This window comes from Plecotus auritus (genome assembly GCF_963455305.1).
Source record: "Plecotus auritus genome assembly, chromosome: 3".
Taxonomy (NCBI): domain Eukaryota; kingdom Metazoa; phylum Chordata; class Mammalia; order Chiroptera; family Vespertilionidae; genus Plecotus; species Plecotus auritus.
Genome location: NC_137772.1, coordinates 2,798,787 through 2,821,940, shown reverse-complemented (window position 1 = coordinate 2,821,940; position 23,154 = coordinate 2,798,787). Strand labels below are relative to the sequence as shown.

Genomic DNA, 23,154 nt, shown 5'->3' with positions numbered 1-23,154 from the left:
GGCCCTCCAGCCCAGGTGAGGGAGAGCCCAGGTGAGGGAGAGCCCAGGTGAGGGAGAGCCCAGGTGAGGGAGAGCCCAGGTGAGGGAGAGCCCAGGTGAGGGAGACAGGACAGGCTCCCGCCCCCTCCCCGGAAGCCACACCCTCCGCTTCCCCCAAGGACCTCGAAGCTCAGGAGGCTGGTACCACCCAGCAGGTGACAGCTCACACCCTTAGGAGGAGAAGGGAGGACGAGGCCCGGGAGCGATGGGCGGGCGCAGTCAGCAGGGACCCATTAGATCAGTGGTTCTCCACCTCCCTAATGCCACGACCCTTTAACACAGTTCCTCATGTGTGGTGACCCCCAGCCATAAAATCATTTTCGTTGCTACTTCATAACCGTAATTTTGCTACTGTTATGAATCATAATGTAAATATCTGTGTTTTCCGATGGTCTTAGGCGACCCTGCTAGCGGTTCTCAACCTGTGGGTCATGACAGAGCCTAATGATTAGATGGCAGTGAGACCCCAGTCACATGGGCAAACAGCAAAACGTGTCCGTGTAATAACCGCTGGCTCTGGAGGAAGGAGACAGGCGACATGGGAGCACAGCATGCCGAACAGGTCTGAAACAGCCGCAGGAACGACGCTGCCCCCTCTAAGGCAGCAGGGAGGGCGGGCACAGGGCACAGGGCCCGGGGTTCGGGGGGGGGGGGGGGCGGGGCGGGGCCTGCCTGCAGCTGAGGTCAAAGAGGAGGAGGCCGCCGGGCACCTGGAGTGGAGCTTTAAGTTTAAAATGTTTTGATTTTTTGAGAGAGAGAGGAAGGGAGAGGGAGAGAGAGAAACATCGAGAGAAACATGGATCGGCCGCCTCCTGCATGCCCCCACTGGGGATGGAGCTGGCAGCCTGGGCCTGTGCCCTGACCACAGGAGATGCACAACCATTGAGCCACAGCCTCGGAGCCACGCCGGTGGCGGGTGAGAGCACTGCAATCGATCCCCCCGCGCCGCCCCCCCCCCCCCCCCCCCCGCAGCAGGGACTGGAGCCGTGGCTGGGCCTCCCGCAGCGACTGCCCGGCCGGCACCCTCAGCAGTGAGCTGCCCCTGGCCCCAGCGGACGGCAAACTGGGTTTTACACTTCACATTTGAAAACTCTGCGAGAAGGCCCCTCCGGGGATAGAAAGGTGACCTCACGCGTGGATCTGCGGAGACCGGACTTCTGAGAGGAACACAAAGGCAGGACAGAGGAGGCCACGCTGACTTCCCAGCAGGGAGGTCCTGCCCCAGGCCCTGTCATTCAGCCTCAAAAGGAGCTACGTCCCCCAGCAGTGGCTGTGCTTAATGCCCTGGGCCCTCCCCCTCAGGTATGGGTAGCTTACCCCAGTGGTCGGCAAACCGCGGCTCGCGAGCCACATGCGGCTCTTTGGCCCCTTGAGTGTGGCTCTTCCACAAAATACCACGGCCTGGGCGAGTCTATTTTGAAGAAGTGGCGTTAGAAGAAGTTTAAGTTTAAAAAATGTGGCTCTCCAAAGAAATTTCAGTCGTTGTCCTGTTGATATTTGGCTCTGTGGACGAATGAGTTTGCCGGCCACTGGCCTACCCGATAAAGTGTGTTGGAAAAAGGGAAGCTGGGTCCCTCATGTGGTCCCCTGAAATGTGGACTTCAATGGGTCAGACGCGGACACGAGAAAGGCAATGTCCGGTCACCTCTATGTCCTCACTCCTGACGCCATGGGGTGACCCCAGCCCTGTTGGGGCGCGTACCTGGTGGCATACGCAGCGCTCCCCCCATTTTCAGGGATGGAGCCAGGGCCCCCCGAAGTGTCGCACCACCCGGGGGACGGGCCTCAGGCCGCGAAGCACTGCCCGCCCCCTGCTCCCCTACGCAGGGCTGCTGTTCGACACCATGCTCCGGGTGCGAGAGGAAAAAATGAAACCACCACGAGAATCACACTGCCTGAACCACAGCGTTTTCACATCCTTAAGGCATTCTCGAGACAGAGGCTCTCAGGGACAAGGTAATTTAAAACTTTATAAAAATAGACAGCTTCATACGCGGCGTCTGCACCCTCACAGAACTGCGCTTTCAGTTTTCGCAGGAATAAGCACAGCCGGCATCGCTGGGTGGCGGTTCAAGACCTCGGCCCCTTCAGGAACTGGCAGCCTTCCGTGTAGTCTGTGCCGCGCAGGGAGCCTCAGGCGCCGACCCACTCGACGGGGAGGAGGTTTCGAGGCAGGACCGTCCTCCCAGGACCCGGGCCTCCAGGTCTGTGTGTGGGGCGTGAGCTCAGCCGCCTGCGGCCTGTCCGTCCCGGCTTCCTGCTGGGTCAGCTCTTGTCGGTCTGGCTCCCGGGGTTCTCAGGAAGGACGTGGGTGAGCCAGTAGCTGAAGAAGGCGGAGACCACTCGGGCTTGGTCTGCAAAGAACAGAAGCAGAACACACAGCAGGAAGCACTGGGCGCCGTCACCCGTGGGCAGCAGCCTGTGGGCCCGGGTGGCCACGCAAACACCTAGGACACGCAGCTTTGGCGTCAGACGCCCGGGAGCCGGCCTCACTGGGTGCGAGCTTGGTCCCCGGGAGGGGGCGTGCAGGAGGCACCCATCAGTGACTCTCCTGGATGTTTCTAACTCTCCCTCTCCCTCCTCTCTGGAGTCAGTCATAAGGAAAAGAACCGGCGGAAGCGGGTGAGCGCTCCGTTTGGATGGGGATGAGCTCCGCAGGGTCCCGGACCAGCACAGTCTCACAGCGCGGCCGCAGGAGCCCAGGGGAGGCACGGACAAGCGGAGGACCGTCCGCGGCCGAGCAGAATGCTCACCGGGCGGCTGCCGGGCCACAGCCTGCCAAGGTCTCCCGGGAAGGCCCTGCCCCTCACTGTCAGGGGACTCAGCCCCCAGGGAGGCTCGTCACCCGCTGCCGGCAGCCCCTGCGGCTGGCTCAGCCCTGGGCTGTGCAGAGCTGTCGCAGGCAGAGGCGTGCGCGCCGCCAACTCCAAAGGAGGCGCAGGCTGGGGGTCCCCGCCCCGCCCCGCAGCCACGCGGCTGTGACTTCTCCTGTTTAGGGTACAGCCTCTGGCCCCTCCCCTCCAGCCCACCCTCTCACAGCGGACCCCCACCCCTTCTCTGGACCCACCCAGTGACCCCCCAATCCAACCCCTGCCTCTGACGTCGCTCCGTCACCCCAGCTCGGTCAGCCGACCTGCGGATCCCATTCTCCCATTCAGAACCTGCGGGTCTGACCGCCCTGCATGGGGACCGGCACCGGAGTGCCCACAGCCCGTCTCAGCACCACGGCCAGGAGACCTTGCCAAGCCACCCGGAACCCCCACTCCTCCCAGACCGAACACCAACACACTCATGCGACCGCGGGCAGAGGGGACGGAAAAGGGAGAAGAAACGAGTTTTCACTCCATTTAAACGGATGAAACGTGGCCCCGGCGCCGGCAGCTCCAGGTCTGGAGGCGCAGACACGCAGGCGGCCGCACGGAGCTGTTCCCACCGGAGCCGCTGCTGGACGCCCCCCGCCGGCCGCTCAGCGCTGCGTCCTGACTCCTGACCCGGGGGGTGACCGCCCTGTGGGGCGCACCTGGCGGCAGGGCGCAGTGGGGTGACCGCCCTGTGGGGCGTACCTGGCGGCAGGGCGCAGTGGGGTGACCGCCTGTGGGGCGTACCTGGCGGCAGGGCGCAGTGGGGTGACCACTCTGTGGGGCGTACCTGGCGGCAGGGCGCAGTGGGGTGACCGCCTGTGGGGCGTACCTGGCGGCAGGGCGCAGTGGGGTGACCGCCTGTGGGGCGTACCTGGCGGCAGGGCGCAGTGGGGTGACCGCTCTGTGGGGCGTACCTGGCGGCAGGGCGCAGTGCTCCTCAAACGCCTGCAGGGCGTGCCGCAGCGCCCCCGGATCCTGCAGCAGCAGCAGCGCCTTCATGTGGCCCAGGGCCCGCAGGTCGGAGGGGGGCACGCTGCCAGCGGCCAGGCCCCTCAACAGCGCCTCCGAGGCGGCCAGGAAGGCGGGGTCCGAGCCCCTGGAGACACCTACACGAAGGCAGGGCCCAAGAAGCGACTGAAGGAGGGCTCCCACTCGGAGGCCGCGTGGGGAGAAAGGCCCGCGGGCCCACGGAGCAGAGCCCAGCGGGAAACACGCACCCGCGGCTGCTCCCGGGAACTGGGCTCTGCTCCCGGACCGCCCGCCGGGGAGCGGCCTCCACGCCCCCGGGCGCCGCGGGGGACCCAGGACAGGACACCGGCCCTGCAGACGGTCAGGCCTCTCGGAGCAACAAGGACATCTGGACCGGCCACTCCGCTGCCGCCTGAGGACGGCGTGTCCTCTCCCGTCACCGTCCACCACCCGCCCGGGCTGCGGGCGTGTCTCTGCACCAGGCCTGCTGGCAGCTCACAGGATGTTTTGAGAATTTGGCGTTATGGCCTTTAGGTACTTTGAACACTCCCAGTGTCATCCCCTTAAACCCTGTCCTAGTCCCCATCCCCTGCCGGTCACAGCAGCTGACTGCCCGCCCGCGCCCGCACCTCTCCCGGACCCTCGCCCTCCCTCCTCCTGTCGCTCTGCTGGGGCTGGCCTGCCAGTTGCTGTCTTTTATGCTGAATCGAATCTGCTGTCTAAACTCACGTTGGAGTTTTTAATTTATTACATTTTTCAGATCTAGGATTTCCATTTCATTATCTTAATAGATTCACATTAACTGGTGACATTCTCCAATTTCCCCCATTTTTGAACATCTTGGCTATAGCGATTTTAATTAAAATTCCTTGCCTGATAACGCCGGGCATATTGCACTTTTTTTTAGAAACAGAGCCGATTCCAACATATTCCAACACGGACCTTGGCGTACGAGCCAGGAGACCGTGCTGGGAGCTCGGCCGCGGGGAGGATGGTGTGCTGCGTTTGCCCTCGAACAATGCTGAGCTAGGTGTTGGTTGGGTCCTGGTGAGAAGAACTTCAGTATTCTCATTTCTGCCTCAAAACTAATGGTTATTTTGAATATTGGTTATTTTGTATTTTAAACATTTAAATATTATACTATTTTTGATTATTTTTCCAAATAAGCAGATGCCATTATTCGAAAGAAAAACAGGAAAAAAACATACCATCGTAAAAATACATTTCCTGTGTCGACTTCAAAAAATCGAGGATAGCCTCTGCCTGGCCGTCGGAGCCTCTGTCCCCGTCCTGCTTGGCGTCCACGCTGTCTTCACGGTCCTCCTTGTCCCCCGCGTCCCCCGGGTCCTCGGCGTCGGAGCCGCCCCCTCCGGCCCCCTCGCTGGAATCCCCCGGCTCGAAGTCGCCCTCGCCGGGCGCGTACAGGAAGCTGACGCCGGCGGCTTTCGTCAGCACGCCGGCTGCTCGCTTCCTTTTCACTTGCTGCTTCTTCTTCAGTTTCCTTCTCTTGTTTTTGCTGATGGCGGGGCCATCTGCGCGCCACGGCTGCCGTCTTTCTTCTGAGAGACTCTGCTGTTTCTCTAACTCCACCTCTTCTGCATGAACACTGCTGGGACCGCTAATTTTTTTCTTTGATTTATGCTTCCTAATTCTTCTTCTCTTTGGTTGATCATGAGGATCCTGATCTATAAAACGCAAGTTCAAGACAGCCATTTTCTGCATGATGAACCACAACAAGCATGTTAAATACATTTCCCATCAGGACCTTGTAATTTTAGTAGAACAGGAATTAAAAATATTTAATTCTCAACTGGGTCTCAACTGATTACACTCCCCAGGATTCTGAGACGTACAATGAAGATAATGAACAGCCGACTTGTTCTTAGAAAGAGGCCTGTCAGACCTGCACGGAGGCACAGACATCTGCTCAGAGGGCTGCTGGCTCAGCTCCTCCGGCCGGAGCGCAGCTTCCCTTCCCTGGCTGAGTGACACCCGGGAGACGGGAGACGGGAGACGGGAGTCGGGAGTCGGGAGAAGTCTCAGGGAGCAGCGCAGAGCACAGCAGAGCAGGGCGCGCCGGAGAGGGCCTGGCCCTGGCCGCTCACAGCGGTGCGGTGTCACCTTTGAGCTATTTTGCACTGAATAAAGTTTCCTTCTTTTTTTTAAAAAAAAAATATGTTATTGATTTTTTACAGAGAGGAAGGGAGGGGGATAGAGAGTTAGAAACATCGACGAGAGAGAAACATCCATCAGCTGCCTCCTGCACACCTCCCAGTGGGGATGTGCCTGCAACCAAGGTACATGCCCTTGACCGGAATCGAACCTGGGACCCTTCAGTCCGCAGGCCGACGCTCTATCCACTGAGCCAAACCGGTCAGGGCTAAAGTCTCCTTTTTCACCCCAAAGGCCACCGGCTGAAGAGATGTGTACACAGTTGATACAATCATGACATACAGTGTGGTTTTAAGGATGTAGTTGCTGCAGTTTTACCGGGAGTAAAATTCATTCCTACGGCCACCCACACAATTGACAATGACGGTGTAACCCCAGCACACGATGTGGTCGCTCTGCCTCAGCGCCCTCACCCAGGAGGTGGGAACAGTGCCACCTCCGGCCGCAGCCCGGGTGAGAGTGGGTGCTGAGCGCCTGCTGTACCTTGGTTCCTGCTCGGGGCCTGGGCCCCTCCAAGTCCACCACCTGGAGCTGCGTTGCTGCAACTGCTCTGCTGTGACCTGAGCTGTGACCTGGCCTGATGGGGATGGGGATGGGGACCGCGGGTGCAGCCACGCCCTCACCCTCCTGAGCAAAGCGCAGGCCCCGCCCAGTGCCTCCCAAACCTGTCAGCAGGTTCCAGCAGACGTTAGAGGAAGTCCCTGCCATGGCCGGCAGGTGGCGCTGTCCCCACGAGGCCGTGGTGCCCTCAAGATCCTGAGCGGGACCTGGACAGCCCTGCTCAGCCAGCACATCCGGAGGGTACACGCCGAGCCTCACAGGATCAACCTGGAATCTTTATTCCTATAGTTTCTGCCCTTCAAAGGCCCTGCCCTCAAACACAGGCTCCTCCAGGCACTGCCCAGGCGCTAACCTGCCTGGTGTCCCTGTCGCGGGTGGGCCCAGACCCTCCCTCCGGCCGGAGCACAGGAGGCTACGCTGCCCCACCTGCTCCAGCACCCACACCCCCTCGTCCTCCCGGCCTGTCACCTGCCTCGGACCCGCAACCACGAGCAAAGCTACAGGAAGTTTACTTCGGGAGCCGGAGGCCTGGCTATTTATAACCGGAGAAGCTCACTCATTCTGAAAAGCTGCCATCCCCAAAACATACCTTTCCTCTCCCACGTGCTAATTTTAAAAATAACCGCAGTTTGTCAGAAGTCTCTCTGCCACTGTTTGGCACCCACGTCTGATGAAGGCTGTAGTGGAAACAGACCCCAAAATAGCCGCCCTGCAGCTGCACTGTCACGTGGGCACAAGCGAAGCATCTTGAAGGAAACGAGTTTTATTCTGGATTCAACACTGAGGCTACCAATGCACGTGACACTCCCTCAGCCGCCAGGGGCTCCCGGGGCCCGGGAAGAAGCAGGAACTGACATCCCACCTGGATCCAAACCACGTGTACGAGGTCAGTTGTTAAACTATGATGACATCGGGTGCTGCGGATGAACAAGCTATGGCCTTCCCACAACTCAGCATGTTGTGTCCTAACGCACACTGTCACAGGCACTCAGCGAGGTCAGACCGGGCCCACAGACTGGGCCGTCGACAGAAGCGGGTCCAGGCCCGGGAAGGCGGGCGAGCAGAGCCTGGGGCAGAGCCAGAGGGGAGGGTGGTGTTCTGGGTTTGCCCTCGAAGATGGAACTCCACCTGGAGGCACAGGTATAGGAGGAGGGCGAGCTGGGCCAGCGGCGAGGACTGAACCTTCTGAGTGGCTCCGGCGACGGCGCCTGTGGGCAGGGGACGCCTGACCACGCTTGGAGTGGAGACTTTACCTTTTTATTTTTTTAAGTATATTTTGTATTGATTTCAGAGAGGAAGGGAGAGGGAGAGGGAGATAGAAACATCAATGATGAGAGAGAGTCATTGGTCGGCTGCCTCCTGCAGGCCCCACCCTGGGGATATCAAGGGCATGTGCCCTTGACCGGAATCGAACCTGGGACCCTTCAGTCTGCAGGCGGCGCTCTAGCCACTGAGCCAACCAATCGGGCTGGACAAGATGCTGCCCTTCAAAAGCGGATGCTCTTTTCTAGTGGCTCCGAACGCCTAGGGCTGAACCGGCCAGGGCAGGAGTGGCCGGACACTGGGCACAGCGACTCGTCCTGTCGCTTCGCTTCGGGTCCAGGATGTACTTTAGCTTTTAGTGCAAATCACACTGAAAGGACAGGACGAACGTAGGCTGACAATTGTGAGTATTCGCAACAGTTCATTCTTGTATTATCACTTCTTAATTACTGTCGCGGGTAATTCGTGCTGGGGGCTCGGCCCTCGCAGCCCCGGCTTCGTCTGGAAGGTCATCCGGAAGGACATCCAGAAGGTCGTCTGGCTGTCTGGTCTAATTAGCACATTATGCTTTTATTATTATAGAAGACTAGTGACGCAGTGCATGAAATTTGTGCACATTAAAAGGGAATTAATTAGAGAAAACATTTTAATATTGCTATTTGCCCTTTCTCTATAATTGAATTGTCAGAGATGAAAGAAAATTAGTAAAATGTATATGAAAATCTTCCTCCTGTCAGAGTCTGGGGTGTGCCACGGGAACCAGAGTCAAGTCCTCGCCCACCCATGTGCGCCTCAAAATTCTGCAAGATTCAGACCCAGCCAGCCCCACCCCCATTGGGCTAGATCCAGACCCAGCTGGCCCCACCCCCATCAAGCCTGGCCAGGTGCGGGGTGCGGCCTCAGGTTGCCTGGCCTGGTGCCAGGGCAGGGGGCATGGCCTGTGGTCCCCATCAAGCCACTCTAGGCGGGGGGCATGGCCTGAGGTCCCCCAGCCTGGTGCCAGGGCGGGGCGCATGGCCTGAGGTCCCCCGGGCCTGGCGCTGGGACAGGGGCCACAGCCTGAGGTCCCCTGCCCCAGCCCAGCGCCACGCAGCCTCAGGTCCCTGCTGATTGCTTGTTAAGGCTCGTTACGGGAACTTGGCCTCCGCTGTGGGCGCAGCCATCTTGTTACGGTGTGATGGTCAATCTGCATACTCCCTCTTTATTAGATAGGATAATTACAGCTATAAGCCCACGTGGCCCCACCCTTAGGCTGCCTCCCTGTTACAAAGAGGGGCTGGTTCAAAAGCAACCGTCTGGGCACTGGGTGCCCCGACCGTGAGTGGATGCTTGGGACCAGGGATGTCACGGGCTGCCCCACTGAACCCCGCTGTGAGTGGATAGTGAGTGCGTGACCCCCACTTGCTGTTCAGTAACCCCAACATCAGCCCCTGCTTGCCTGTCAATCAGGTTCTGACACTGACGAATCTCTGGGCCGTCACAGCCCAAGCGAGGGAGCGTGCGATGCAGGGACTTGCCCGGTCAGCGGGCTGCGCGTCTACCAGGCCCCGGCCGGCTCCAGCTGCATCTGGCCTCGCGAGCTGGCTGCCACGGGGCGCCACGAGGGGAGGTCTGTCTCCTCAGAGGCCTCCCCGGCCACGGGCCAGGTCTCTCCAGCCCAGGCAGAGCCAGCCAGGGGGGAAGCCGCCCGCACACGGAAGGACGGATGTGGGCCCACGAAGCTCCCCCCCGACGGAGCAGGAGCCCGTTTCCTGGGGCCACGCAGCGGTGCCACCTCAGCGGTGCCCGTGTTAGAGTAAACCTGGCGGCCTCCCGCGGAGCCGCTCGAGTTTAGCGACGGCGGCTCGAACGGAGGACAAAGCCGAGCCAACCGTGCAAGGCGCCTGTGACGATGAACCAGGAGGGACGCTGCTTGCCGCGCAGCTGGTTTCCTGAGTAACCCCGGCATGGGGCTCACCCAGTACTGACGCAGACTGGGCTCCGGCGGGCACGGGCTGGGGTAGATGCTGTCAACGCCCCGGTGCCAGGCTTTGCCGGAACCCAAGCTGAGGGCAGCAGGCGTGTTTGCCAGCTCAGCCTCGTCACCTGCTCCAAGCAAAGGAGCCTCTGTCACTAGGGGGTCCTCTGCCGTCTGTGGAGTCGGGACCGAGTTGGGGTGAAAAGGAGGGTACATCACGGGAATAACCACGACACAGGACGGAGGGCAGGGGGCAGGCCCATGTCTGCAGGAGGCTGGGGAGGGAGCTAAGGACAGTTTGGAGAGGGGGGGACGTGGGGTGGAGGGAGGGAGCCGGGGAGACCCCACAGAGGCGACGAAGCAGCCAGAGGCGAGGAAGGAGGCCGAGGTGGGGGAGGGCAGGTCTCAGGACTGAGGATGGACGTGTGAGGTGAACACAGGACAAAGGGTGGGGACAAGACCTCGAGTGGAAACCTCTGCGACGCGACGGGAAACGGCCGTCTCACGCACGAAGGTCCGGCCTGCAGGAAGGACCGTCCACCCCGAGGCCGGTGGGCGGCCGGCGGGAAACGGGGTCTGGAGAGGTGGGCCAGGGGCTGCTCGAGGCCGTGTGAGCGGGAACTTGGTCTGTTACGAAGTGTTTACAAAAAGCATCAGGGAACAGGGACAACGGCTTCAGGAGAAGGCACAGGATTCAAGGGCAGCGCTGTTTTAAAAGGGTGGGTCTACCGTCTGAGCAAGTGCACCGAGGGGACTGGCACCTTCACGAGGGGCCCGGGGCCCCTCACTGCTCCGGCGGCTTCCACACCCCCATCTCGGCCGGCTGCCCAGCCCACGGGGAGCCTTCCCCCCCACTTTGTTCTACTTTAAGGGAAGTAGCTCATCGCCCAGGGAACGTGCAAGCATCACTTCCCACCTTGCCCCCTTGTTGTCAACCTGTTTACTGTGCCTTTCGCCGTAACAAGTGTGGAGCGCTCCACAGTGCGGTCTGTCCGTGAGGCCCGCAGGCTTAGAAACAGTTCCCTCACGAGCATTCACAGCACACGGAAGAGGCCAGCTCCCCGAGCCTTACAGGGGTCCTCAAACTACGGCCCGCGGGCTACATGCGGCCCGCCGAGGACATGGATCCGGCCCGCCGGGGGCCGCTGCCTGTCCTGCTGAGCAGCCGACGCGTCCCGGGCCCGCAGTGCGCATAGGAATTTGTTCATAGTTTTTTTTTAAAACTATAGTCCGGCCCTCCAACGGTCTGAGGGACAGTGAAATGGCCCCCTGTTTAAAAAGTTTGAGGACATGAGACTGGAGGTGCCCCGCGGGAACGCGCACTTCCTCGCACCGCCTCCGGGGGCGCACTCGCTCGCGTGCCCAAAGATGGCCCAGCAGCAGCCGCATCCAGGGCAGAGCATCCAGGGCGGGTGCGTGCTGCCTGGTGTGGGGCGCTCAGCTTCCCACCGAGACCCACCTCTGACCACACAGTGTCGCACAGGCACTCACTGAGGCACCTCAGAAAATTCTGGATGCTTTCAGCAGGGCAGGGGGGCTAGCTCTTAACAAGCTGGTTTCATATAACGGTTCCAGCGGCTTTAAAAAGTGCCATCAGCACCTCTCTCTGCACCGAAAGGGACACCTGCCCAACACTGAGAGCAGCATGCAGGTAGCACTGCCGCCACCCAGGGCAATCTCTGCACGTCTATGCCCCACACGCATGGGGAGGCGTGCAGGGTGCGTGACATGCACGGGAGGCGTGTGCAGGACCTGAGCCGCCTCGGGCTGTGGGCTTCTGGGGACGTGTCCCATCCTGTCATCGTCTATAAAACGAGACTTTTCAAAAGTAACATTTCTGTTGGAAGAAAAACTTCTTTTCATTTTAGAAAAATGACCCTTAGGACGTGTCCACCATCTGCTGTGGCCCCGACTTCGGTCCTGAGCTGTGGAGTCTGCCTGCGGCGGGAAACGGGCCGGCTCCCCCAGGACAGAAGACACCGCCCTGAAGGCTCATGCTGACGGCCCCACGCACCCGGCAACACAGGGAGACATCAATTAACAGAAGGTTTTGCCTCACAAACAGCTTATAAAAATGTAACTTGCAATAATGGTGTAGTCAAAAGTTACCACTAACTCTGCCAGGTTACTATGGCAACTTAAATGGAATGGATGGTACTCCATTCCCCTTTTCTTTGCATTTTAGAGAAATCGTCTGCTCTATGCCCTCTGTCAGAGCAGAAGCCGGCAGCAGGCCCACCCCAGCTGCCTTCCCGGAGGAGGAGGCACCAGGCCCACCCCAGCCCCCCAGCCCCCCTCCTGGAGGCCCAGCAGCCGGCCCCTGGATGGGGCCAGAGCACACGGCTTATAGGAGATCCACGTGTCCAGTTGGCACTGTCATCGTCCTGTTTCCTACAAGGCTGTCACTCTAGCTCAGTGTGCGGAGCGGGCTGGGACGAGGCGCTGGTCCGGGACAGCTGGCGTGGTCTCAGCCCGGCCCCGCACACCTGCCCTCGGGCCGCAGCCGAGTCTACCGAAGACTGGATGGCGCCTGCTCACCAAAGCAATTTACCCTCATGAAACAGTGCAGTGTTGTATGGGATCAGCGATTTATCTAATAATTATATTCTAACGATCTTCAACCGAAAAGATGAGCCTCTTACTCCTTGGCGACTCCGTTTTCGGTTTTGTGGTTTCTGAGCCTTCAATGGGAAGTCGGGAAGATCCATGAGCTAGAAAACCACATTTTTAAATGCCCCAGTTAATGAAGGTCCGAGCACAGTTTCCGGCTTACACCTGGTGAAAAGCAGCTGGGCCCGGCTTTATTTGAAAACACACATTCCTCTGCAGGAAGTCTGGAATAATGACTCAGAGGAAAAGCTACCCTTTTGCTTTTCAGGTAGAAACGGCCGGTGCAGCATCCGCCTGCGACCGGAGACCGGAGCGAGAAGACAGAGAAGAGAGAGTAATTCCATTTCCCCAAAGGAGACGCAAGCCACGCTGCTCCCACGGGTACAACGAGTAAACGCCACCCAGACACTGTCAAGGTCGAGAAGCAGGAAAGAGGTTATAGGAACCGAAGACGCGCCAGTGACACCGAGGTGCCCTTAGCACGAGGTCTCCTGCCGCGTCCACACGCAGCCAAGGTCACACTGCGAAGGGCTCGACCTCGCCCGCCCACCGCATGGCTGTGCGGGGACAGGCTCACCCCGAGGATGAACTTAGGTGACGTCAGCGCACAGAACCGGGTCGTCGGAAGAGCACGCTTTCTCACCTGCCGCGTCCTGGCTGCTGGAGGAGCCCTCGGAAGCCGTGGAATCCGCGCAGCTGGGTGCCTCGGGCTCCGGCTCCGGCTCGGGCTGGGCGGGGGCAGGAACGTAGCCCTCAGGAGGCAAAGCCACGGTGTAGAGCCGCCGGCCAGGCGGGACCCCAGTGCCGCCACCTGCAGGAGGAAACGGGCACAACAGGGGCCGGTCAGCCGCGCGGGGTCATCACAGACCTCCAAACCCGTCCCTGGGAGCCCCACAGCAGTGCGCTCCATCGGCTCAGCGCGGCCCCCCATGCGCCGCCCACATTGCCAGAGCGCCAGTCAGCGGCCCGCGGCCAGGAAAGGCACGCTCAATGATCCTTCACATTCATCAGGTCACAGGTCAACTTCTAGGCTCTTATGACATGGACATAACTCATTAACGAGCAGAAAGCAGAAAATACCCCACAGGACACACCCATCCTTATCACATGGGTCTCAACATTTTGGTGGCATAATCTTCTGGACCTTTCTCTCCGTGGACGCTAACAATCCATATACACAGTGCATGTGCATGTGCATGTACACACACAGACACACATGCAGATATATGGGGTCATGAGCACATTTTATTATAAAACATATATCATTCACTTGTATATTATATATACAATATCATTCAAAAGTGAATGTTATAAAATATACTTAAATCTACAGTCTTTTTTTTCAAGAAAAAAAAAGATTTTAAATATAATAGTACTAGAGGCCTAGTGCACGAAATTGGTGCACTCGGGCGGGGGGGGGGGGGGGGGGTCCCCTCAGCCCAGCCTGCGCCCTCTCGCAGTCCAGGAGCCCTCAGGGGACGTCTGACTGATGGCTTAGGCCCGCTCCCCGCCACCGCCGCTGCGGTGAGAGAGCATGCTTTTGTGATTATCCGGTTTTGTGCATTGATTTCATCTAAGTTCATCGTTAGGGGTGAGCCTGTCCCTGTGCTCGCCAGCCTTGAGCCTGGCTTCTGGCTGAGCGGCGCTCCCCCTGTGGGAGCACACTGACCATCAGGGGGCAGCTCCTGCATTGAGTGTCTGCCCCCTGGTGGTCAGTGTGCGTCATAGCGACTGGTCGTTCTGCCGTTTGGTCAATTTGCATATTAGCCTTTTATTATATAGGATTACCAAAACTGTACAATCATAGTATAATATCCTAAAAGTTGTAAGAGATATTAAAAACCTGCAAATAACAGGATTACTTCTATATTCTAAAATATTTCTTTTCTCTGGCTCTATTTTTGTTCATCAGTTTATGTTGTTCATTATATTCCACAAATGAGTAAGATCATGTGATATTTATCTTTCTCTATCTTATTTCACTTAGCATAATGCTCTCCAGGTCCATCCATGCTGTTGCAAATGGTAAGAGTTCCTTCTTTTTTACCGCAGTGTAGTATTCCATTGCATAGATGTACCACAGTTTTTTAATCCACTCATCTGTTGATGGGCACTTAAGTTGTTTCCAAATCTTAGCTATGGGAAATTGTGCTGCTATGAACATAGGGGTGCATATGTCCTTTCTGATTGGTGTTTCTGGTTTCTTGGGATGTATTCCTAGAAGTGGGATCACTAAGTCAAATGGGAGTTCCATTTTTAATTTTTTGAGGAAACTCCATACTGTTCTCCACAGTGGCTGCACCAGTCTGCATTCCCACCAGCAGTGCACGAGGGTTCCTTTTTCTCCGCATCCTCGCCAGCACTTGTTGACGACAGCCATTCTGACAGGTGTGAGACGGTACCTCATTGTCATTTTGTAAATCTACAGTCTTTCAATAGCTTCATAATAATCCATGGAATTGGCAAATTATATCTTAACCACTGTCCTAAAGTTTACACACGGAGGCCGATTCTAAATTTCCACCATCAGAAATGGCTGCTGCGACCATCCTTGCTATGGGCAGCTTCGCACACGCGTCTGAATGTCTGCATGTCCTGGGCCTGGCGTCAGCTGGGAGGGCACCACCATGCCTGCCTGACAGACCAACCTCTCCCCTCACGGGCCCGCCCTGGCGCCCAGCCCACGGGTCTTCATAGCGGCCACCCTCGGGCTATGCCTGTGCACCCTGCCCGCCTTTCTGCAGCGACTGCACCTGGAAGATGGCCACGCCTGGCGGGACAGCTGCGTGGCTGTGCAGGGGCAGGACCGCCCTCCCACCCGGTGAGCTCGTCCTCCCAAGTCGCTGTTGGTCATGGTTTTTAGCGCCTGCTGGCTTCCCAGGGCCAGGCTTCTGTTTCAGAATCACCCACACACACAGCCTTGCCTCCAGGCCGCACAACGGTACCCACGTCCGCCCACCACCCAAAGCCCTGGCGAGTCTTCCTCCTCCCGCCCTCCCTCCCTCTCATCAAGTTCTCCTCTCCAGTCCAAAATCCCAGAGCGTGCCAACACACAGGGCCTTCTCCAACCTCAACGCAAACACGGCAAGCCCGCGGTTCCCCTCCCCGTGCACCCATCCGTGCCCTTTGACCCTGACTCCGGTCCCGCTGGACCCCCACCCACAAGCCTCTGGTCACAGAGGCTTCCAAATTTCGCCAAACACAAAAAGTCATTCCTTCTTTGTCAGTTAGCAGTTACGTTACCAAAATTCTTCCGGCCTCGCTGTTTCCTCCAACATCTCGTTCCTCCTCTCTGGGTTCCTCTTCTGTTTCCGTTAAACACATGCTTTATTCTCTCGGTGAGGTGTGTGGGTGGTGAAATCCCTTAAGCTTTGTAAAATGAACGCATCTTTAGAGGATTCTATGTATTATATACTAATTAGTGACCGAGTGCACGAAATTCGTGCACATTAAAAGGGAATTAATTAGAGGAAATATTTTAATATTGCTATTTGCCCTTTCTCTATCATAGGATTGTCAGAGATGAAAGAAAATTAGTAAAATGTATATGAAAATCTTCCTCCTTTCAGAGTCTGGGGCGTGCCACAGGAACCAGAGTCAAGTCCCCACCCACCCATGTGCACCTCGAAATCGCATGAGACCCAGACCCGGCCAGCCCCACCTCCGTTGGGCTAGATCCAGACCCTGTTGGCCCCACCCTTGTCAAGCCCCGCCAGGTGGGGGGCACGGCCTCAGGTCGCCTGTCCTGGCGCCAGGGCGGGGGGTGAGCCTTGAGGTCCCCCGTCAAGCCCTGATGGGTTGGGGGGAGCAGTCTTAGGTCAACTGTCCTGGCGCTTGGGCGGGGGGTGCGGCCTGAGGTCCCCTGTCAAGCCCTGCCAGGTGGGGGGCGCAGCCTCAGGTCCCCTGGCCCGGTGCTGGGGCGGGAGGCACAGCCTGAGGTCCCCTGGCCCAGTGCTGGGGCGAGGGGTGCGGCCTGAGGTCCCCCATCAAGCCCTGCTGGGTGTGGGGGGGCGTGGCCTGAGTTACCCTGTCAAGCTCTGGCAGTGGGGGGCGTGGCCTGGGGTCCCCTGTCAAGCCCCACCTGGCAGGGGGGCACAGCCTCAGGTCCCCTGCCCTGGCCCAGCGCCATGCAGCCTCAGGTCCCTGCTGATTGCTCGTTAAGGCTCATTACGGGAACTCAGCCTCCACTGTGGGACCAGCAATCTTGTGTTATGGGATCCCCACCTCTGCTGTGGGCGCAGCCATCTTGTTAGGGTGTGATGGCCATATTCCCTCTTTATTAGATAGGATAGGTGCTATAACCACATGGTGCTAGGTAAACACAGGATGTGCAGGGACGCCGGCCCCCCCCCCCCCCCCCCCCGCCACGAGGCAGCTCCTGAGGTCATGTCCTCCTGTTCCTCAGGCGACTCGTGTGCGTGCCAACAACACACACCATTGCCCCCTCTCCCGGACCCCCCGGCCAGTGTCTCCACTGCTGCTGCCCCTCCTGGGACCCCCTGGCGCTGCCCCTTCCTGCGGGCGCGGGCGCCTTCCCCGGGACAAGGCTGCCGCTCTCCTCCTCCTGCGAACACACATGCTGTTCTGAGCGATGATGTCATGAATAACCTTGAACACGCCCGTTCCCGCCCCCGGAGCTTCAAGTTCAGGTAAAATTGCTCAGGTGTGACCACCAAGCCCTGGTGCGCACCTGTAACCTTTCATGGATTCCCACGGCCTTTCATGGATGGCCTGCAGCGATTCTCCCCACAGCCAGGCTGAGTGCTTGCCCGCCGTTCCTAACACGTGTCAGCCCATTTCTGCCAACCTGACTCGGGGAACGTCCCAGTACCCCCTCCGTGGGCTTTGCGGGGCCAGCAGAGGGAGCCTGCGTGATGCTGAGGAGCCACGTGGGTCTCCTCCGTGACGCCTGTCACTCTCCCGTGGCCGTGTCTCTTTGGAGCTGTGGCTCACAGCACACGAGCTCTTGATTCACGAGGGAAGGGAACCCTCGGCCAGGACCGAGCTGCCACATCTTTTCCAGCTGCCTGTCTGCCCTCTGACTTGGCTGCGGGCAGGATTTTCACCCTCACGAGGGACAGTTACAGCCTTCTGCCCTGTGCTCGGCTGCTGAAGAAGCCCCTCAGGGCAGAGCTCCCAGCTTCCCCTGGTCCCCGACAGTTTCAACACTTTAGAGTGAAACCGGCCTCCTCCTCCTCCCAGAGACAGCGCAGCCGTCCCTCCGTGTCTGGGGCACGTCCAACAAGCTCACGGTCTGGGCCATGTTCCAGATCTGAGCGTCCAACCCCTGGCCCCCAGGCTCAGGGGCCCCGAGGCTCCACACGGATGTGTGACTGAGAACTGAGTTCCTAGCTGACAGAGCCCACGTCCCGGGGCGCCAACAACAGACATTCCTCTCTGTCCTCGCTGGGAGCTGAGAGCCAGGCGTGGGCAGGCCTGGTCTCCCCGGGCCTCTCCTCGGGGTGCAGACGGCTATGCCCCTCTGTGTGCATGTCGTGTGAGTTCCCGAGGACACAATCCAGCCCCCAACAGGCACATTCTTTGAAGAGAACCCAGTCCCCAGCCCTCGTCCCTCCCGCAGGGCTGGCCGGGTGGTCCTGTCCATCCGACCAGTTTGCAGGCGAGAGGCCGGGGTGGAACCAGGTGTGTGTCTGTGACTCCCCGTTACCTACGAGCCCCTCACCTGCCAACGGGGGGACGCGCCGGCATCTCTCCTTCTCGGGAGGGGTTTCGGAGGCTGCAGGCAGAGGTGCCCTCTTTTCTTGGCCACGTGGATCCTGAGGAAAAAGTCTCTTCAGCACTTTTTCAACAAACACTAAAATGCAACCAATTAACAAAAACAAAAAAGAGAATTACTTAAAGCAGTTTTATTTAAATTGCATATAGTTTATTTAAAAAGACATATTCTAATATTAATACCAGAAAGGTGACTGTCCCCACAGGACCCCAGCCCTGTCCCCACAGGACCCCAGCCCTGTCCCCACAGGACCCCAGCCAGCACCGTGCGAGCGGGGGGGCCCCCCCCCAACAAAACGCAGCAGGAGCGCCAGGCCAGCCAGGCAGCTACTGCCTAATGGCAGGGTCCCGACACCCTTCCCCACCCCAGGATGGAAGTGCAGGGAGGTTCTTTCAGCTCTGCCTCCTCTGAGCGCCAGCACAGGGAGGGCCTGCCGACAGTCCTGTTGGGATGCTCACCCACAGTCTGAGCAGGGAGCCACGTGGGCCCTCGGGGTTCACCTCAGTTACCGCCCAGGAGGTGATACACTTTCCAGCGTGTTTGAAAGCACGTTTGAAATGCACTTCCTACTCAAGGAGCGTTGCTGCAAGGTCCCCCCACCCCCTCCTGTCCTCCCATCAGCCCCAGGAGCTGTGCACCGATCGTCCTGGGGAATCCGCAGCATTCCCCCGCCCCACCCCAGCAAGGGGCCCAGAGCTGAGTCGCCTTTTTTCAAATGCAAATGTACTGCTCTGGAGATGCAGCCACCCCCTCCCCCAAGGGAACCGCCGGAACTGCCAGAGCCGAAGCCGCTGGTACCCTGGCATCCCCAGCTCCTGCGTGGACCAGTTAATAAGAGTTCTACTTCCCGAGAGTGTGCATGCTCACTTCCCTTCTGTAAATGCACACGGGGCCCGTGTCCTCCCCGCCAGGACCCAGAGCTCTCGGAGAACAGCTAGCCTGTGAGGAGGCAGGCAGGGCAGGTGCAGGCCACCGCCCGCTCCACCGTCAGTCACACACTCCCTAACTGTAAGTCATCCCGCGTCACAAACGGGTGACAACCGAAGACAGGGCGCCTCTGGCTTTCACGCTTCACCCAAGTCCAAGTGCTCGAATCTGTTCCAACCACCAACTCCCGTAGGTGGCTCAGCCCAGCGTGGCCCCCGTAGAGTTCTCTTCAGGGGTCTTGTTAAGAGGAGGAGACAGCCCTGGCCGGTGCTGCTCAGTGGATAGAGCGTCGGCCTGTGGACCAAAGGGTCCCGGGTTCGATTCCAGTCAAGGGCACGTACCTTGGTTGCAGGCTCCTCCCTGGCCCGGGCCCTGGTTGGGGCACATGCAGGAGGCAACCAATTGATGTGTTTCTCTCACATCGATGTTTCTCTCCATCTTTCCCTCTCTCTTCCATTATCCCTGAAAATCAATGGAAAGATATCCTTGGGTGAAGATAAAAAAGAGAGAGAAAGAAGACACAGCACTGACCCTGTCCCCACGCACACCTTACACATGAAGACATATGACTCCCAGCTTCCCAACACGATGTTCTCACACAACCTAACTCCACTCCACAATTCCAACAGGAAAAAGGCTGGTCTCGGGGAAGAGGTGTCTTTGATGAAAATAAGAAGGGTTTCCATCATCTTAGTTCAGTGAGCTGACACAGGCTTTAAAAAGTAGACCAGGTGTGACCCCTGCCGGTGTGGCTCAGTGGTGGAGCACTGTGTGACGCAGTGAAAAGCCGCGGTTTGATTCCCGGTCAGGGCACATGCCTAGGCTACAGGTTCAGTCCCCAGGTGCCGTGCGTACAGCAGGCAACCGACCGATGTTTCTCCCTCACATCCTTGTTTCTCTCTGTCTGTCTCTCTCCCTTCCTCTCTCTAAATCAATACCCCGGGTGAGGAAATAACACCGAACGGACCAGGTGCACTCCACATCCCAGTACTTTCCTGCACAGGGCAGCGAACCGAAGGTCAGAAACAATGAAGAGAAACAAGGAAAACCTGGCGTGAAGCGGAGGGAACCCCGATCAAAACGCTGGAAAGCAGGTGGAGGTGCGTCAGTCAGCGCGAAGACTCCTGCGACAGCCCCTGGGTCAGGCCTGCTCCCAGGACCCTCAACACGCGACTGTACATCGATCCCGTGGACAGTGGGACATGACACGTGGGTGGGTGTCACTCACATCCGTCCGCGTGCACGCTGGGGCCTCACCTGTCCGGGCAATGGAAAGCCACGACTCTGTGCTCCCGGGAGGGCAGGGGCGCACCAGCGGAGGCTTCTCCGAACGGGAAGCCGCCGGGCGGGAACTGTACTTACTGCTCCCCACATTCTGCCTTGCTAATGGATCAGCTTCCTTTTCTCATTTTAAGCAAAGGCTTATGGACTATCGTTGCCACTGGGCTTTTTATTTCAAAGGGCAGGAATGCAACCCTCTGTTTTAACTGTGAGAACAGCCTGGTGTTGGCCAGAGGCCGGGGTGAAGGGGTGGAAAGGGACCTGTGGGGAGCCAGCACGGTCATGGCATACTCAGCCCCAGGGCGCCTTATGTGCCACGCCAACTCAGCCAGGTTCAGTGACCCTGAGAGAGGGGGGCGGTGAAGGATTGAGAAAAGACAGACAAGAGAAGAAAGCTGGGTCTGGGTGAGACGCTGGCCTCTCTGATGGAGAGACAGCGCCACGTACTACGAGCCGTGTCTTTATTTTATAGCAGATGCCACGAGGCAAAGGAAGGGCGTGGTCAAGATGTTTACAACGTTCTCGTGGGTTTCGCTCCTACTCAACTACATGCAGCTGAACTCTATCAAGCCCACGTCACTCAGGCACATGGGGCCACATGTTTGGACCGTAGGTTCAAGCTGACAACTCCAGCTGTTGGCTGTGATGGTGCTGGGAGGGCTCTGCCCTCCACGCTGGGACTGGCACGTGGCCATGAGAGGACTGTGCTCTCTCCTGAGTCCGAGGCGTGAACCTGTCCAGACACGGTAGCCGCGCCCCACAGGCACCAACATCCAGATGTAAAAGGAGTGGGTCCTGGATGGCAGGCACAGCACGGGGACCGCAGTTAACAATCCTGTGCTGCGTAAGTCACCGCGGCTAAGAGAGAACTTCACAGCTGCCATCCCCCAGGAGGCATTTTTTGTAACCACAGGAGGCAATGGTTTGAGTGGCCACACCATCAGGCTGGGACCTTAAACTTACGCAGAGTGGTCAGTTGTAGACAGCGCCTGGGAAGGCACATGGGCATTCCTTAATTATTGTCAGCGGAACCCAGTGGCGTCGGCAAAGCCACGCCCTGGGAACACGCCTTGCCAAAAGGGCAAGGGTGTTGTCAGCTTGACCTTCATTTCAGCCCGTTGTTGGAGACCGGGTGTAAGCTGACACGGTCCTTGCACCTGAGGGGACTAGCAAGGCTGTCCCCTACCCACACAGTTTTCCCAGGCTTGTCTGGATGGCGGTTATCAGTAGAATGAGAGCAACCTTTCATAGCTTACCAAGAAGTCTGTAACTATTTACTGAGATTTGCTGTACTGAGAATGTGTCCTTCTGCTCTGTCTCTCCCTTAGAGATTAAGAGGAACAGAGAATACATTCCTCTTGACAGACCTCCTATTCAGTGTTCTGTGCACAAGAGGCATTACGCAGTTAATAAACTTGCTGCAGTCTGTCGATGACCTGTAGTCCTCCCGATCCCGCTCTCCTGTCTTTCGTTCTTTTCTCAATTCCCACCTCCCTACCTCAGCCCGGTTCAACCTGTCAGGCTGGCCCTGACAGCCCGTGGTGTGGGGAAGTGGTTTTGATATCTAAATCCAGCCTAGCACCAGGCATGCTCAGGGCCTACTCAAGAATGCAAATCATCTCCTTTTGGCCTGACGTTTTGGTGAAACTTCCTGGTATTTGGGGATATAAAATAAACTCGCCGGATTGGCCCTGGGTCCCTGTCCCTGTCTCTCCAACAGAAGAGGAGGGTGGTCCCACCCGGTCCCAGCCTTTTCCTTCTATCTCTGTGTCTTGTCTCTTTGTTTTATTTCTCAGTCCCCAGCCGCCCCTACTCAGGAACGGGCCCCGCTCTCCAGCCGCGCTGGACGCGGAAAGAGAGAAATACCTGCAGTCAGTCACCGGTCTCAGTAGCGCTGGGAACCCGGGAGCCTCCCTTTTCCACGGTGATGTTGGGCCCAGGGTCCTGGTAAGGACGCCCTGCCTTTGGTGCTGGTTAAAGACACTGTCACTTAACCATCCCTACTGTGTGCCCCGCGATCCACTCACGGTGCAGGTAGGTACGATCACCTCCATGTAAGTCACAGAGCGTTCAGGTCAGTCACCCACTGCAGGTCCCTGCATCCGCCATCAGGACATTTACTCCCGAGAGGTGCTCGCCGGGTCCTGGGGTTCCCACAGGCCTTGAAAGCCCGCCCAAGCCCCTCGGACACCAGACAGGGCTGCGGATCCCAGACGCGCCCGGGGACCAGGGCGGATGTGGAGTCTGCGGGACGTGGACCGGGCCCGGGCCCAGAGCTGTCCGAGCGGCGGCCTCCCCCGCGCCCCCCGCCCCCCGCCCCGCGCCCCGCGCCCCGCGCCGCCTACCGTGCCTCCGCGCCGCAGCCATGCGGGTCCCACGACCCCCGACCTGCCCTCCGAGTTCCCAGCGCCGCTTCCGTATCCGCCCCTGTAGACCCGCCCACAACAGGAGGTGTGCCCAATCCGGGCCCACGGTCTCCACCATTGGTGCCCTTCAGCCGCGCCCCGGCTTCGGATTGGCTCTCGGGGGATATGTGGGCGTGGCCTCCGGGCGCTTTTGCTCCGCGCACACTCAGAGGAAAGGGACTGAATCCCGAGTGCGCTGCACCGGGCGGCGGAGCGGTTGGGGGCCAGAGGGGTCCCCGGGCGGGATCAGCGGGGCGTCGGGGGAGGCGGGGGGGCGGGCGCCGGGGGAGGCGGTGTGGGGTGAGGGGCTGCTGGCGGGCCGTGGGGAAAGGGGGTCCCACAGGAGCCGGCGCCCGCGTCCGCACCGAAGCC

The 23,154-nt window shown here is 58.8% G+C and overlaps 1 protein-coding gene across 2 annotated transcripts; it reads right to left on the bottom strand.

Moving 5' to 3' along the window:
* Window positions 1–1,984: 1,984 nt before the first annotated feature.
* On the bottom strand, window positions 1,985–22,807 carry ERICH1 (glutamate rich 1). Of its 2 annotated transcripts, none has more exons than XM_080661362.1 (6): window positions 22,723–22,807; window positions 18,116–18,247; window positions 13,076–13,243; window positions 5,078–5,554; window positions 3,772–4,006; window positions 1,985–2,393 (listed from the first exon to the last, which is right to left on the bottom strand). In XM_080661362.1, the coding sequence occupies exons 1-6, from the start codon at window positions 22,742–22,744 to the stop codon at window positions 2,336–2,338; spliced, it is 1,092 nt and encodes a 363-aa protein (XP_080517488.1). In that variant the 5' UTR covers window positions 22,745–22,807; the 3' UTR covers window positions 1,985–2,335. The 2 variants fall into 2 exon arrangements, with proteins under 2 accessions (XP_080517488.1, XP_080517489.1); XM_080661363.1 differs by having other exon boundaries at window positions 3,815–4,006.
* Window positions 22,808–23,154: the final 347 nt, after the last annotated feature.